At 33.7% G+C, this 15,207-nt stretch overlaps 1 protein-coding gene across 1 annotated transcript in view; it reads left to right on the top strand.

Annotated features, from left to right (window-relative positions):
- LOC128187594 (uncharacterized) overlaps window positions 1-15,207 on the top strand; it is a 49,498-nt gene that overhangs the window by 18,193 nt on the left and 16,098 nt on the right. Inside the window, exons 6-10 of the mRNA XM_052858010.1 lie at window positions 6,690-6,710; window positions 7,290-7,442; window positions 7,536-7,546; window positions 9,375-9,413; window positions 10,996-11,049. Coding sequence (XP_052713970.1) covers window positions 6,690-6,710; window positions 7,290-7,442; window positions 7,536-7,546; window positions 9,375-9,413; window positions 10,996-11,049 — 278 coding nt within the window. The remainder of the gene's footprint in view (window positions 1-6,689; window positions 6,711-7,289; window positions 7,443-7,535; window positions 7,547-9,374; window positions 9,414-10,995; window positions 11,050-15,207) is intronic.

The following is a 15,207-nucleotide window of genomic DNA, read 5'->3' as shown; positions in this document are numbered from 1 at the left end:
TGTTCGGACGAATAAGTTATTTGTTCGGACAAATAAGTTATTTGTTCGGACGAATAAGTTATTTGTTCGGACGAATTACGATTTGTTCGGACGAATTAGGATTTGTTCGGACGAATAAGTTATTTGTTCGGACGAATTAGGATTTGTTCGGACAAATTAGATATTTGTTTGGACAAATAAGTTATTTGTTCGGACGAATTAGGATTTGTTCGGACGAATTACGATTGTTCGGACGAATAAGTTATTTGTTCGGACGAATTAGGATTTGTTCGGACGAATTAGGATTTGTTCGGACGAATTACGATTGTTCGGATGAATAAGTTATTTGTTTGGACGAATTACAATTTGTTCGGACGAATTACATAGTTGTTCGGACGAATTACGATTTGTTCGGACGAATTACGATTTGTTCGGACAAATAAGTTATTTGTTTGGACGATTTAGGATTTGTTCGGACGAATTATGATTTGTTCGGAGGAATTAGATATTTGTTCGGACAAATAACTTATTTGTTCGGACAAATAACTTATTTGTTCGGACGAATAAGGATTTGTTCGGACGAATTAGGATTTGTTCGGACGAATAAGTTATTAATAGTGGTACATGTATGAGAGAGAACGAGAGAGAGAGAGAGAGAGAGAGAGAGAGAGAGAGAGAGATGTCATAATCATGGATACATAAATGTGAAAAGTCTAATCAGTTTACATGATCATGCGCGGATCCAGAAAAATTTACCGGGGTAGTGGTGGTGGTGGGGGGGGGGGGGTCTGATAGATAGTTTTGTTTGCGGGTTGGGGGTGCAAGGCCCCCCGACCACCCGGCTCTAGATCCGCGTATAGATGTATGCCAACTGTAGGCAGCGCAGGTTCTTTCTTTGCTAACTATAAGTTTTATTTCGTTATTAAGAGTGGTACATGTATGAGAGAGAAAGAGAGAGAGAGAGAGAGAGAGAGAGAGAGAGATGTCATAATCATGGATACATAAATGTGAAAAGTCTAATCAGTTTACATGATCATGTGCGGATCCAGAAAAATTTACCGGGGTAGTGGTGGTGGGGGGGGGGGGGTCTGATAGATAGTTTTGTTTGCGGGTAGGGCGACCAAGGCCCCACGACCACCCGGCCCTAGATCCGCGTATAGATGTATGGCAGCGCAGGTTTTTTCTTAACTAACTATAAGTTTTATTTCGCGCAATGCCAGAAGAAATGATTCCAATAGTCATAATCATATGATTCCGCAGGTGGATTTCGATTGTCGATGTTTATATTGAAAATGTAGTCATTCTCCTGTTTACTTGGGACACTGGACATACGAAATTATCTTTCGCCTTAACTTTATACATATACATGTATACGATCAAAGTTAACTGATATACTTCGTGGAATTGTAATACTAGCACAGTTACTTAAGTGACTTATAAAACAAACTAGTTTTTACTTATACTTTATAATATAAAGACTACATGTATATTTAGACTACATGTATCTGCTCTGGTAATGATGTAGATGAAAGGGGGGGGGGTCAAGCCACCCCTTTCCTTTAAATGATAAATTGCTTATAATATAGACTTTTCACATTTATGTATCCATGATTATGACATCTCTCTCTCTCTCTCTCTCTCTCTCTCTCTCTCTCTCTCTCTCTCTCATACATGCACCACTATTAATAACTTATTCGTCCGAACAAATCCTAATTCGTCCGAACAAATCCTAATTCGTCCGAACAAATAAGTTATTTGTCCGAACAAATAAGTTATTTGTCCGAACAAATATCTATTTCGTCCGAACAAATCCTAAATCGTCCGAACAAATAACTTATTTGTCCGAACAAATCCTAATTCGTCCGAACAAATCCTAATTCGTCCGAACAAATAACTTATTCGTGCGAACAAATCGTAATTCGTCCGAACAAATCGTAATTCGTCCGAACAAATAACTTATTCGTCCGAACAAATCGTAATTCGTCTGAACAAATAACTTATTTGTCCGAACAAATAAGAATTTTTTATTTTTTCATCTGGCCCTTCCACGCCGCCGTAATTTTTAGCCAAAATTATTAAAGAAATATTCGTCGAAAATTTCTTAGCAGCTAATCATTGCATATGCTTGAAATTTTTTACACACTCTTTATTAGGCATACGTAAAGATTCATTATTGTACCAATTGGAAGTCAACTTCCTGTTAAATGTCAACTTAAGCTATTTTGTTTATTCACATTAATGTGGGGGTATTACTAGTGAGCATTGGCCCACAGATATCTTGTATCATACATTATGATATCAAACTATGCCAAACTTGCATGATAGATATGAGATGATGGATGTATGGTACTACCGTATAACGGGTAATTTTTACTGCTGTAATTTTTTACGAATTTGTCATAAAATAGGGTGATTTGAATTTTTACGCGTTATTTTTTTACGAATTGGCCATGTCCGTAAAAATTAAAATCATCTTTGGTAAAAAGGGGGGAGGGGGGGGTTACCGTGACTCTGTTACAGTTAACACACATACAAATCAGAAAATCGTTTTTCTGTTAACGATTCCTTATACATGTATTTATGATTGTGTTTATACTAGGGATGTCAAATTTTTAGTACTCGGTTACTCGGACGTTTTTCCGATCGAGTACCTGGGTCCTCGGAGTGTAAATAAACACGCAGCACAGTTAAGGCTGTCAATAAACTCCGTTCAGACAAAAAGTACGGGAAATGTGCATTATGACATCACAGTATATTACAAACCTCGAAAGTACTTATTAATCTATTTATTAGTAAAATTAACTTATACTAATCTTTTAATTAAAAACAACAAATGCTATTACTTACAATTTTGATGTCCGTTATATCGTACACACTGAAAAATAAGCGAGATGTCGTTCTCGCTGTACTACAAAATATGACGTCATATGTTTCAAAATGACGCATTAAGTTAAATCATTGAAGGCTATCGGGCAATTTTATAGCGAAGAAAAATAAATGTCATACATTAACGGAAAAGTATAAATGAATATTTTGTTTAAAATTATTATCAGTAGAATGCTACCTATATAGTCTTATTTTCATTTTGTTAAAAGTATGCATCGTATAAAGAAGCCACCTCGGTTTTGTATAAAATATCGTATATCTAAAATCTGAGTACCTAAATAAATCACTTAATTGCAAGGGCATACACTTACCTGATCCCGACAAACTTTTACATGTGAATTTGAAATATGCTATGTAACTTAAAAACTTCTACGATCCTTGTAAAATCTTACAAATTAATTATTTTTTAATGAAATTAACCCTGTGACCTTCAAAATTATTCAACATATGCATTATAAATTACGGTTAAGTTATATCAAGTTATTTCATAATTCAGTTGTGAATTTTGACATGATTATGCCCTTGCAATATTGAATTTTTTAAATGACCTCAAAACCACAAATACATCTGCTTGTACCATGCGACTGCCATATCACGTGACCACTATGAACATAAAATATTGTACTGTTATATATATATTTTAGAAATATATTGCATTTGAGTGACTGTTATTGTTTTTAAAAAGGACATGCCAGTTTAACTAAAGTATACGTGTTTTCATCACAAAAATTTGCCCATATTTTTATTGACCGCCTTAACTGTACTGCGCATGAACAAGTACATTGATAACTGTAAAACCTTGGTCACTTTTGTAGAAATTCCTCCTTATGTTTAAGACGAGTGTGATTTAACATGTTTGTCGTTCCCCCCGTATAGAATAAGTTTACTTCGCACAGCTGACATTTTACGTTTTTTGAATCTTCAGTTCTTTTAAAATATTTCCAGACCGGCGGCATTTTAGGTCTGTTCAATTTCTCTACTGTGTGCTATCTAATTTATATAATAGACTATATAAACGGTGTTCAGTGAAAACAAATCATTAAAGTAAGCTTAAAATAAGGGTAGAAGACAGCCAAAGGTGAGAAAAGCTAGGTAACAGGTGCTTGGTTACGATAATTACTATATAAACTAGTGATGAAACGATTGTCGCCGATGATCGATTATCTATCGTTCTGAGGCCCACGATGCTACTAATCGATTTCAAAATACAAGTCGCCGACATCGCTAACAGAAAAAAAAATTCCGGATTTTGGTTAGTTAAAGTTCAGATTTTATTTTCTGCATGTCAAACCCGATCTATTAACAAGAAAAACAAAATGGCGGTAGTTGATTGCCTGTATGGAAACAGTAACAATTCTCTGACAAATAAAGGAGATCGATTTGTTTATCCATCCTCAGGAATTACAATGTCAAGTATCTTGGAGTTTACAATGTTTAACAGATTAAAAAGAAACTTTCCTAACAAAATAAAGTTAGATAGCGTGTCACAGTGTAAAAATTGCAAGCGTCTGGAAAAATACTCTTGCATTTCAATATTCAAATACATTCACAGATTTTTATATTTATCAAGCTTAGTGTGATTTCAATTAAATCTCGACAGAAAACAGCAGAAGATTATAGGATATTGAATTAGTTTCCATAATGACTCTAGTTTTAGTAACCACTTATATATATAGAGAGAGTGTGTCAATAGTGATATGTAAAGTATTTTCAATAGGTTTTAAAGCATTTCTTTTTTGGAGACAATATAAACTAAATTCCATGACTTGAAATTCGGATGTATTTAACTCAAACTGTGATCAAAGGAAGTTGATAAATAATAATTTAAACTGCTGTATTTATTAATAAATACTCAGTAAGTCATGCACTTTTAACAATATTGATGAATACCGATTATAATCGATTATTAATCAATTATATGTGTCCGATTATTTCCAATGATCGATTATGATTTTTGGTCCGATTGCCCATCACTAATATAAACACTGCCACAGGCGATAACGGTCATTTATATTTAGAGGCGTAGGAAATCCTAATTACTCTATGTACAAGTGCAAGGGGCATTTTAAGTTTTAAAACCGATGTTTTAATGCATTATTAAATAAACTTAGAAATATTAAAAATTATACATCCGAGTAACTGAGTACCGATTTTAGTATTAGATACTCGGACGTTCGATCGAGTACCCGGTTAACCGGGTACTTGTTGACATCCTTACTTTACACATTTAACTTTATTACATATGTGATATACACTTTACTTATTCCTATTTATCTGGGTATCATCATTGATATACACCATGTGCTCGTCTCAGTTCGATTTACCGGGAAAAAAAGAAAGACAACTCCATTTCAATTTTTTTTCTCTCTCTCTTTCTTTTTCTCCCAACCAAAAAAGACATCTACCTACTAACGTGGCATTATACGTAGTTTTAAAAAATACTCAAGACTGAATGAAAGATCTGAACTGTTATCACCACGTGACCAAAAACGCTCAAATATACATACATGTACAGCCGTCAGGGACTGAGCTAAAGGTCATGAACATTACTCTCATACGTATACGTACGATGTAGAAATTTACGTATGGTGTTTTTTTACTTCTGTGAAAATTTACGCGTTTAATTTTTACGGATTTATAAAACTCGTAAAAATTAGTAAAAATTAGCAGCACGTAAAAAATACCCGTTATACGGTAGTACTACCGGTAAATGTATTATGATAGCAATTATACTTTGATATTGCAACGTTTGTATACCATAATGTAATGATTTTAAAGTTATATTTAACAGAGCTTTAATTATCATTTAATGAAATCTTATCACATAATTTGAAATGTCACAAACAATACTTAGGCATATCATATGATATTATTGTCTGATGGATGTTTACATTCTATGATGTAAATTTATAAATCAAATACAGCAAAACTCATTTGTAGCGAATTTCAAGGGACCATAGAAAAAACTTTGTTATAGCTGTAGTTTGTAATATCATGGTATGTTTATAGGGAATTTGTAAGAAATTTTGTAGCAAATATACATATGTATACATATATAAAATAATCAGCTGAAAATACTTCAAACTATAGTCAATTACAAAATTGATGTTACTGTCATTTACAAAAAAGGTCAATGTTACCTTTTCTCTTCAATTTGATAATTAAAGTAAATCTGCAAAATTTATGAATATGAGTATTTCATAGATGCAATTTTAAATATCATGTATCTTCAAAGAAATTTGTTTTTAAAAATTTGAAAATATTCGTTATATTAATGATAAAATATGATAAAATTTTGGCAGGGGGGTGGGGGAATAAAAATTACTTTGTTATAGCCGTAAATTCGTTATAACCATGTTCGTTATATGCTGCAATCTTCTGTAGGCTTATATAAGAACTTTGTCGGGACATGAATAATTATTCATTATAGCAGCTGCTGTAAGTTTGTTATATCCGTGCTCGTTATATTCCAGTTTTGCTGTTACAGTAATACAGTCATGTAGTGTTATCAAATAATAATGTATCATATGGTTTCCTTATAAAATAGAAAGAGCTACTGTTTTCATGCTTGAAGTGTCATTTTTGGCTGATTGAGGCCACTGTCATGTTAACTTTATAGTTTGTTATATACCATTTATTTCTTATATAAAAGTAATGAAATCTTCTGAGAAATATGTGAATTTTGACTTTTAACCAATGTTTCAAATGTCAAATACTTTTTTTCTTCCAAACTGTTGCAGTATAAGGTAAAAATGTTTTGTTTGGTTGATAGTTTTTTTTTTGCCTGTATCTGCTAGAATAAATGTAGATTTTGTGAATTTTAGAAATAAAACCTTATGGAATGGGTAAGAAGTACATTGGATTTATCTTGGATTTTCAAAATCCTATTGACTGAGGTTACCTGGTACTAAGTATTATCTTTGTTAATTTGGGGGGGGGGCATTTTGTTTATTTAGTGAAACTTGTTTAATTTTGTTGGTCACAATGTTTACATCTGAATGAAGAAACTATACATGTGACTAAGGTGATAAGCCATAACAATGGGCATCATCCCATTTAAAACATATGACATCAAAATTAGAGCCCCTTAAAAACTGTTATTAAACTTGGCAGTATTTCCCATGCTACCACCAAAATATACCCTGTAGCTGCAGAACTGTAGCTCTCCAGAAAATAAAATATTGACAGACTGGTATGTCAATATTTTTTTCCGAAGAGCTACAGCTGTGCAGCTATATACCCTGGTACTGTAAATTTGACAAGAGTCAATTGCAGCCACTATCAGGTACAGTGTAGTGTCTTCCCATAGAGACAATACAGAAATATATGTGACTTAGGAAAGTTTTTCCCAATATGTACTTAACATATTTTCAATAATTTTAGAATGTTTGATTCTCCATTGCTTGGATTTCCTTATTTTTCAGACCGAAAGACGGTGGTTCTGGGACTGGGGTTGGAGTGGCTGTAGCAGTGGTGATCATTCTGATTATTGTGGTAGTGGTTATGGTGGTTTTCTATGTCAGAAACCAATTTGGATTCAAAGATAAAGTCCAGCAGAGGATTACAGGTATTTACATGTTTAATTGAAATGCTATTACATGAAGTACAAATGATGTTTCAGGAGGAGTTCTGAATCTGTTATTATTCAGCTTTTAAACATTATCACCCAGGCATCGCTGTTGTAAATTTGTTGAATTTTTTTTAATATTTTAATGCCTTAGAGATTAAAATTAGTTCGAAAAAGAAAAGTTTATAAAATTTTAAAAGTTAACCAAATGGCGCAAAATATTGGGTTAGTGTATGGTTTACACTTTCCCTTAAATTCTTTGATTTTTGGTATAATGCACGAACATAATTTATGACGTTAATGTCCAAGAGCTCTTAAATCTATAAGTTCCATAATAAATGAATATAATGAATGAATAATGCGTGTGTCTCTTCATTGAGCTATACATGTAAGTTGTTGACCTTCCACAAATATGTAATTTAACTTCATCACATTTTAAATTAATATTTTGTTAAGAAAATATCCAATTTAAAACCATAATGTTCATTCACAACTTTATCATGCTGCACTGTTCTCTGTGATATCAGACACAAAAACTTTGTTAAGCAATAAGTTAAACATGTTATAAAAACTAGACAATACTGGCCATATACTGGTAAATCCAAATCTATGATAAATGATCTCTATAAATCTAGAGTTATCAAACATTGTTGAAGAATTTATCATATTAATCAACACTTATAGCTTGAGCAATAACCTGACACACTGTAGGGGCCTGCTCTATCTACCCTGATATGCGGATTACTGTGGAATCATTAGAATTCGTGGTGGCCCAATTTTCGTGGCTTTCGTGGGTAGCCCTCCCCCACGAATTTACGTCCTCCACGAAAACAAGTTTTGAAAGAGTTATTAAAACTGAAAACTAACACATCCACGAAATTACATCCCACGAATAAGCAAAAAACCAACAATCCACGAAAATTGGCCCCCACGATTTTAATGATTCCACAGTAATCTTCAATGCAAGTACTGTCATTTGACCTACTCTTGGTAATTTGGTCTCTATATATCATAGCAATTTATAGTTGTATACTGACACATCATGTACCCAAGTATTGCATACTTAATTACATGTACATTGAAAAATCCAACTTCTTAGGTGCAGAATTTCATTTCACTTGCAGTTTTTCAAGTTAAGATGTACATGTATGAATTAGGGATGGGACGATCCACCGATGCACCGGTGCATCACAGTATTTATTTTGATGATATTTGGATCGATACATTTACCATTATCACAACGATACCTAAGTGAACTATTTTTTATTTTCCAAAAATATCCGAGCTTCATATATCGGCTATTTTTAGTCTGCGCGCCTAATATGAAAGTACAAAGATGGCGGAAAACCTCGTTAAGTTGTCAAAACTGTTAGGAAGCTAAATCTGGAGTGTGGACTTTTGTATTACTTGTTTATGAAAAAGAAGTGTACATGAGACTAAAGTAATTTGTAAATTGTGCAACGCTCATTTTAAATATATCAAAATAACTTTTGACATGCAGTAATACATCGACAGATTGAATAAATTTTTAACTCTTATTCAATGACATGTTTTCATGCAGTTGCAATGTATTGTGATATGTATCGTATCGCACTAATGTATCGTGATATGTACCGAATCGGCTAAGTACAGAATCGTCCCAGCCCTAGTATGAGTGAAGATGGATCAATGCTAAGAATAAAATGATGTCAATCTGAATATCTAGAGCCTTGCAAACTATTGCTTGGAGAACTATTAAAATCCACCAATTTCCAAGCCTTGTGATTCTATTGAAAATGCTCTAGAAATAATTAAGAACTTTTCAATGATTCAGTATTTTATAACCAAAATGTTGGATTTTAGAAAATATTTTGCATTTAAATTGAATCTTGGTTCAAGTTTCATAGAATGATGGTTCTATATGACATATAGATACCTTGTAAATAATTTTTTTTATTTTTAGATCTTACAAAATGTTTCGAACATGGTGATGAAAATTCAGGTAGGAATATTTGTTTTACATCATCTCAAGAATAATTCACTATACAGTTACATTCTTTTTAACAATTTGAACCGGAAAGGAAAAATCTGGTTATTGAAATAGTGTAAATGGCGGGCGGATGGCTGCCAAAGGAGTACCTTTATATGGATAACTCCTCCTACAGTTCTTTTGCAGATCAATTGTATCAGAGGTGTGCATATTGCTAGGATTTTAATTTTAGATAACTAGACTTAGACCCGTGCGAGCAAGGGTTGACATTGCTTATGATATCGGAAATTTATGAAATAGATACATTGACACACCGTATTGTTGACATTTACATATCAAAGTTATATGCCTACAATTATCTGCTTAGTTAGAATAATCTAACATTACAGTGTCTTGGGACAGGCCTTTACCACAGTAAAAATGCTTCCCATATACCCATAATGTAGCAAAAAATTACAGAATCGCTCCAAAACGACTTTTGGAAAAGTTGCATTGAAAAAAACAGTAAAATTATTCATAACAAACCATTTTGAGGCTGTAAATACCTTTCATCTATAAATTTTATCTATATAAATAAGAATTAAACTCTTTTTCACCAATGTTTTTTAATCGCTTCAAATTAACACACTATATTGACATTCGGAATTCTCTGAGTTTTTCATTATAAATGTACTAAGTTAGAGTTATCACCTATATTTTCTTTAATGAAAACTTACACGTATTTGTAGTTTATCCATGCAAATGTGGTATTGTGGAAAAATTAACTAAAGAGCCTGCTGTGAATGTAATGCGCATGCGCAAGATTGTGAAATCAATTAAAGCCTAAAAATTTGAGTCTATTATTTTAAATTAGTAGTATAGATATATGAAAAAAAAATACTAACTGGTCAAGATCGTGGCAGTGTTGATTTGCTGAACGTCCCTACCATGGGGGTACGCGGTTTCACCTGAGACACCTGTCTTAAACGGTGTTGCAATTTGGACCGCGGGGTGCATGGAAAATGTGGGATCCATGTTGCCTGTAATTTAGTTGATGCCTCATCTTGCTTAACTCTGTTCTGTAATCTTTTATTATTTGTTTTCATGTTTCAGGGTATTTTTTTCATAACACCAAAAGTATAAGATTTATTGAGGTGTAATATTTGATAAAATGGTATTTGATACTCTTTCAGTATTTACAGAACAGGTTAGAACCCTCAGACTATCATATATGATATTTTATTATTTAAATGTATCTATGACATATACAAGATTATATATTAATTTAATATAATTATAGTTTTATATCTATGTAAATAGATATAATTCAAAACCATCAAGTGTTTGTGTTTTCATATTTATGCTCAACACAAATTCACTGATATGACAACTGTTAATTTGATAAAATTGTTTCAATCTCTACACTGGCCAAATTAGATGAACATAATGTTAATACAGTAGACTTGTTTTTAACAAAAGAATTAAGCTTTCAGTACTTTGACCTTTTCTTTTTGTAACACATACCAGTATTTACCAAGTAGGTTGTTCGATTTATATATTATTAGCTTTCTTTAATGTAAAATAAAATGTTCATGTTTTATTTTATATCTTACAGCTACTGCTGAAAATGGTGAAGCACAGAGTACACAAGTTCCACTGCTTGAAGAAGGTAAGTAGTGATATGACAATGAATTGGCCATCAATTGCTGGACTATTTCCTTTAAGAGAATCAACCAATGTAGTTACATTATATATAATGAAACAAATAAGTTTTGCAGACAGCATGCAAGTGTTGTCCATTTTGACCATGTATAGGCTATGGTATTCAGGTGACCAATAAGGCCTAAGAGCCTCTTGTTTTTCTTAACGTAAAAACAAAATATTTCGAGTGTTTTTTGTTAATACCAATCTCATCAGCTAACATTGAGGAAAAAAGGCACAAGATGTGGCATTTTCTCAAAATATCTTACCATACTTCAGACAGGACTATCCTTAAAGCTTGTATGTAAATATACTTCTTATTCCTCAAGAAGGTGCTGCATGTGCCATGGAATAAGTAGTCCGTATGATAAATGATTATCATCTAAATACATTAAATATCCTTCTCAGTTGTACAATTCTTTTTAAAACAATGAAGAAAAATGTAACAATTTGCAACATATTAATTTAGAAACAATGTTTTTTTCAATTTTTACTGCTATCCCTTTTCGTCCGTCGTTGTGCATTAATAATTTTACATTTTAACTTCTTCTTAAAAACTACAAGGCTGATTGTTACCATTTTTGGTGTGAGGCATCTGTATGGTAAGAGGAATGTAAATTGTGAAATTCATGGCTCTACCATCCCCGGGGCGCCACACGTGGGGCCAAATATGCAAAAAAAAGCCAAATTTTAAAAAATCTTCTTCTCTACTCCCACACATGTGAGGAAAAAACTGGTTGCATAGTTATGATGTCCATGAAGCCCTCTACCAAAATTCGTGGCCCCTGGGTCAGGGGTTCTGGCTCTAGGGGAGGGCCAATATGGCCAGATAGTAGAAATGTATTAAATCTTAGAAAATCTTCTTCTCTACTCCCATATATACAGTACCGATCAGACACAACTTAACACCAGAGTAAACCCCAACTAAACCCAGGGTTTACTTTTAGTTTACATCTTGAAAATTTGGGTCCACTCGGGGTTTACTTTGGGTTTACTCTGGGTTTATTTTGGGTTTACTTCAAAATTGCTTTTTTGGTCAACTGTACGCACTGAAGTGTGAAACAGACTCGTAATTTATCTTACAATCTTACTGCCTGTAATTCCTGCCCCTTGTGTATTCCGAATACACAGTTAGCGTCTGTTTTCAAAGGTGTACTTCTGATCGGGGTTTACTCTCTGTGTCCACTCTGGGTTTACTTTGTGGGTTTACTCTGGGTCCACTCTAGTAAACCCAAAGTAAACCCAGGGTTAAGTTGGGGTTTACTTTCTGTTAGGTTGGGTCTGATCGGTACTGTATTTGTTAAAAACTAAATGTATGATTATGATGTCGATGAAGCCCTCTACATAAATTGTGAAATTCATGACCTCTCGGGCAGGGGTTCAGGCTCTAGGGTGGGGCCAATATGGCCATATAGTAAAAATGTATTAAATCTATATCTATCTATCTTTATATATATATATATATATATATATATATATATATATATATATATATATATATATATTAAAAACTAAATGCATGATTATGAAGTCCATGAGGCCCTTAACCAAAATTGTGAAATTCATGACCCCTTGGTCAGGGATTCAGGTTCTGGGGTGGGGCCAATATGGCCATATAGTAAAAATGTATTAAATCTTAGAAAATCTTCTTCTCTACTCCCATATAAATTTGTTAAAAACTAAATGCCTGGTTATGATGTTCATGAGGCCCTCTACCAAAACTGTAAAATTCATGACCCCTTGGTCAGGGGTTCAGGCTCTAGGGTGGGGTCAATATGGCCATATAGTAAAAGTGTATTAAATCTTAGAAAATCTTCTATTTTTTGTTAAAAACTAAATGCCTGGTTATAATGTACATGAGGCCTTCTACCAAAATTGTAAAATTCATGACCCCTTTGTTATGGGTTCAGGCGTTAGGGTGGGGCCAATATGGCCATAGAGTAAACAAGTTTTAAATCTTAAAAAATCTTCTTCTCTACTCCAACATATGTGGGCAAAAAACTGAATACATGGGTATGATTCCACTTTCTCCTCTACTTTAATAGTGAAATTCATGGCCCCTGGGTCAGGGGTTCAGGACATGGGCGGGGGGGGGGGGGGGGGTAATATGGCAATAAAGTGTTAAAGGAAGTGAACATGAAAAATTATCAAGGGCTAAAATTTGTTTGTTTGATGTGTATAATGATATCTGAAAACCGTTTAGACAGAGCTTTCCTCAGTAAAAAGATATACCACTTAGAATAACTAATTCTTGCAATCCATGAGCGCTGCCATATTGTTAAAATAATTACCTCCCTGCTGGGTTATCTCTAAGCATCTAAGAGAGGGCAGCACTGATGCTGCCGTCAGTGAGACACATTGCATTTTTACACACGTTTAGTAACAGAGATAAAATGCCATCATCAAAATGTGAATGGAAACTTGAAAGGATTATATATGTAAAGAGTTGTCATTTTAAACAGTGTTTATGGAGGAAGATTTTGGATCTCAGAATGATGCATTCCCACCAGCAGTTAATGTGACATGTAACTAGAATGGAATGTCCGTGGATCAGTGTTATCGTGACCTATTTTTTCTTGCACTCGGGAATTTCTTGTTTATGAGTTTGAGCATTATGTGTGCTACATAAATGAGCACACAAGGTGCATTGCACAGCATCCTGACTTTTAAAAAGTGTCTTAGTCCTGTTATTCTTCTGACATCATAAACAAAACCGGCGTACATGTCATCAAGATCTTATGTCTAAAAAAAAACAAATCAGAAAAATTTCCAGGGCATTTAAATAAAAAGTAACGGTAGGAAACCCCACAAAGAAAATGGAATTACAATTTTATATTAATTTGAATTGAAATCTAAAAACAGCATTTTTGTAAACACTGACTGCCACATGCATCTCGATCGTACAAACATCTGGAATGTGATGGTCTTATATTTCACAAATTAGTTTATCTATATTCATTTTTGTACAAATCATAAATAGTTATCTGAGGTTCATTTATAGAAATGTACTAAATCCTTGTCTTCTCATGAAAATACACAAAATTTTTCTTCACATCAAGGCATATATTTTCTTCTTAACTTTTATCAACTCTGTACATAAACACTGGCCTAGTTCCAACATTGACCCAGTCACCAGCAGCAATGTGGCTTATCTACGTCAGAGAACAGATGCATGCTGGGGAATAATGGATTACCTCCATAAACCTTTCACTGAGAGTGTTAAATTGATAAAATCTCTTGATAGAAATAAACAAAAAGGTAACAGACCTCATTTTTAAGTTTCAAAAGGCTTTTAAAATTTATCAAGCAACAATTATTTTTTTCATGTTCACTTCCTTTAAATTAAATGCATATAATGGTTTAAAATTGTCTTCTCTATTTTCACACATCTGTATCAAAAACTGACTTATAATAATGTTTACCAGGAAGTCCTCTACTGAAATTTTAATTTTCATGTCCCCTGGAGTCCTGACTCCCTACAACAGGAAGTGCACAAATAACTTGAAAGTGGTTAAGATCCCCACCCCTAAACCATATATATTCTTGTCCCTTGTGTCAAGGGGATCAAATGGTATGTAAATCATGGGCCCTGTGGATGGTTTTGACCCCCTCGCACAGGAAGTGCCCAAATATCTTGAAAATGGTTAAGAACCCTACCCCTAAATCATTTATATTCTTGTTCCATGTGTTAAGGGCCATCAAATGGTATGTAGGTCATGGGCCCTGGGGGTGGTTCTGACCCCCCTGAAACAGGAAGTGCCAGAATATCTTCAAAACAGTCGAGATCCTGACCCCAAAACCATATTTATTCTTGTTCCTTGTGTCAAGAGGTATCAAATGGTTTGTAGGTCATTGGCCGCGGGGGTGGTCCTGACCCCCCTCAAACAGGAAGTGCCCAAATGTCTTGAAAACAGTTAAGATCCCCACCCCTTAATCATATATATTCTTGTTCCTTGGGTCATGTTGGTTCACCTGATGAATAGTAAAGGACCCTTGGGGAACTTCATGACACTTTAGAAATAAAAATATTCAAGTTCTAAATCTTTTTGTCCGTAATGTGGGTCATCCCTACTCCTAATAATGGCCTTGTTCGTTTTGGAGACTTTATAATTGCCCTGATTATAAT

This window comes from Crassostrea angulata, chromosome 6, assembly GCF_025612915.1.
Source record: "Crassostrea angulata isolate pt1a10 chromosome 6, ASM2561291v2, whole genome shotgun sequence".
Taxonomy (NCBI): Eukaryota; Metazoa; Mollusca; class Bivalvia; order Ostreida; family Ostreidae; genus Magallana; species Magallana angulata.
This window is presented reverse-complemented; position numbering and strand designations above follow the sequence as displayed.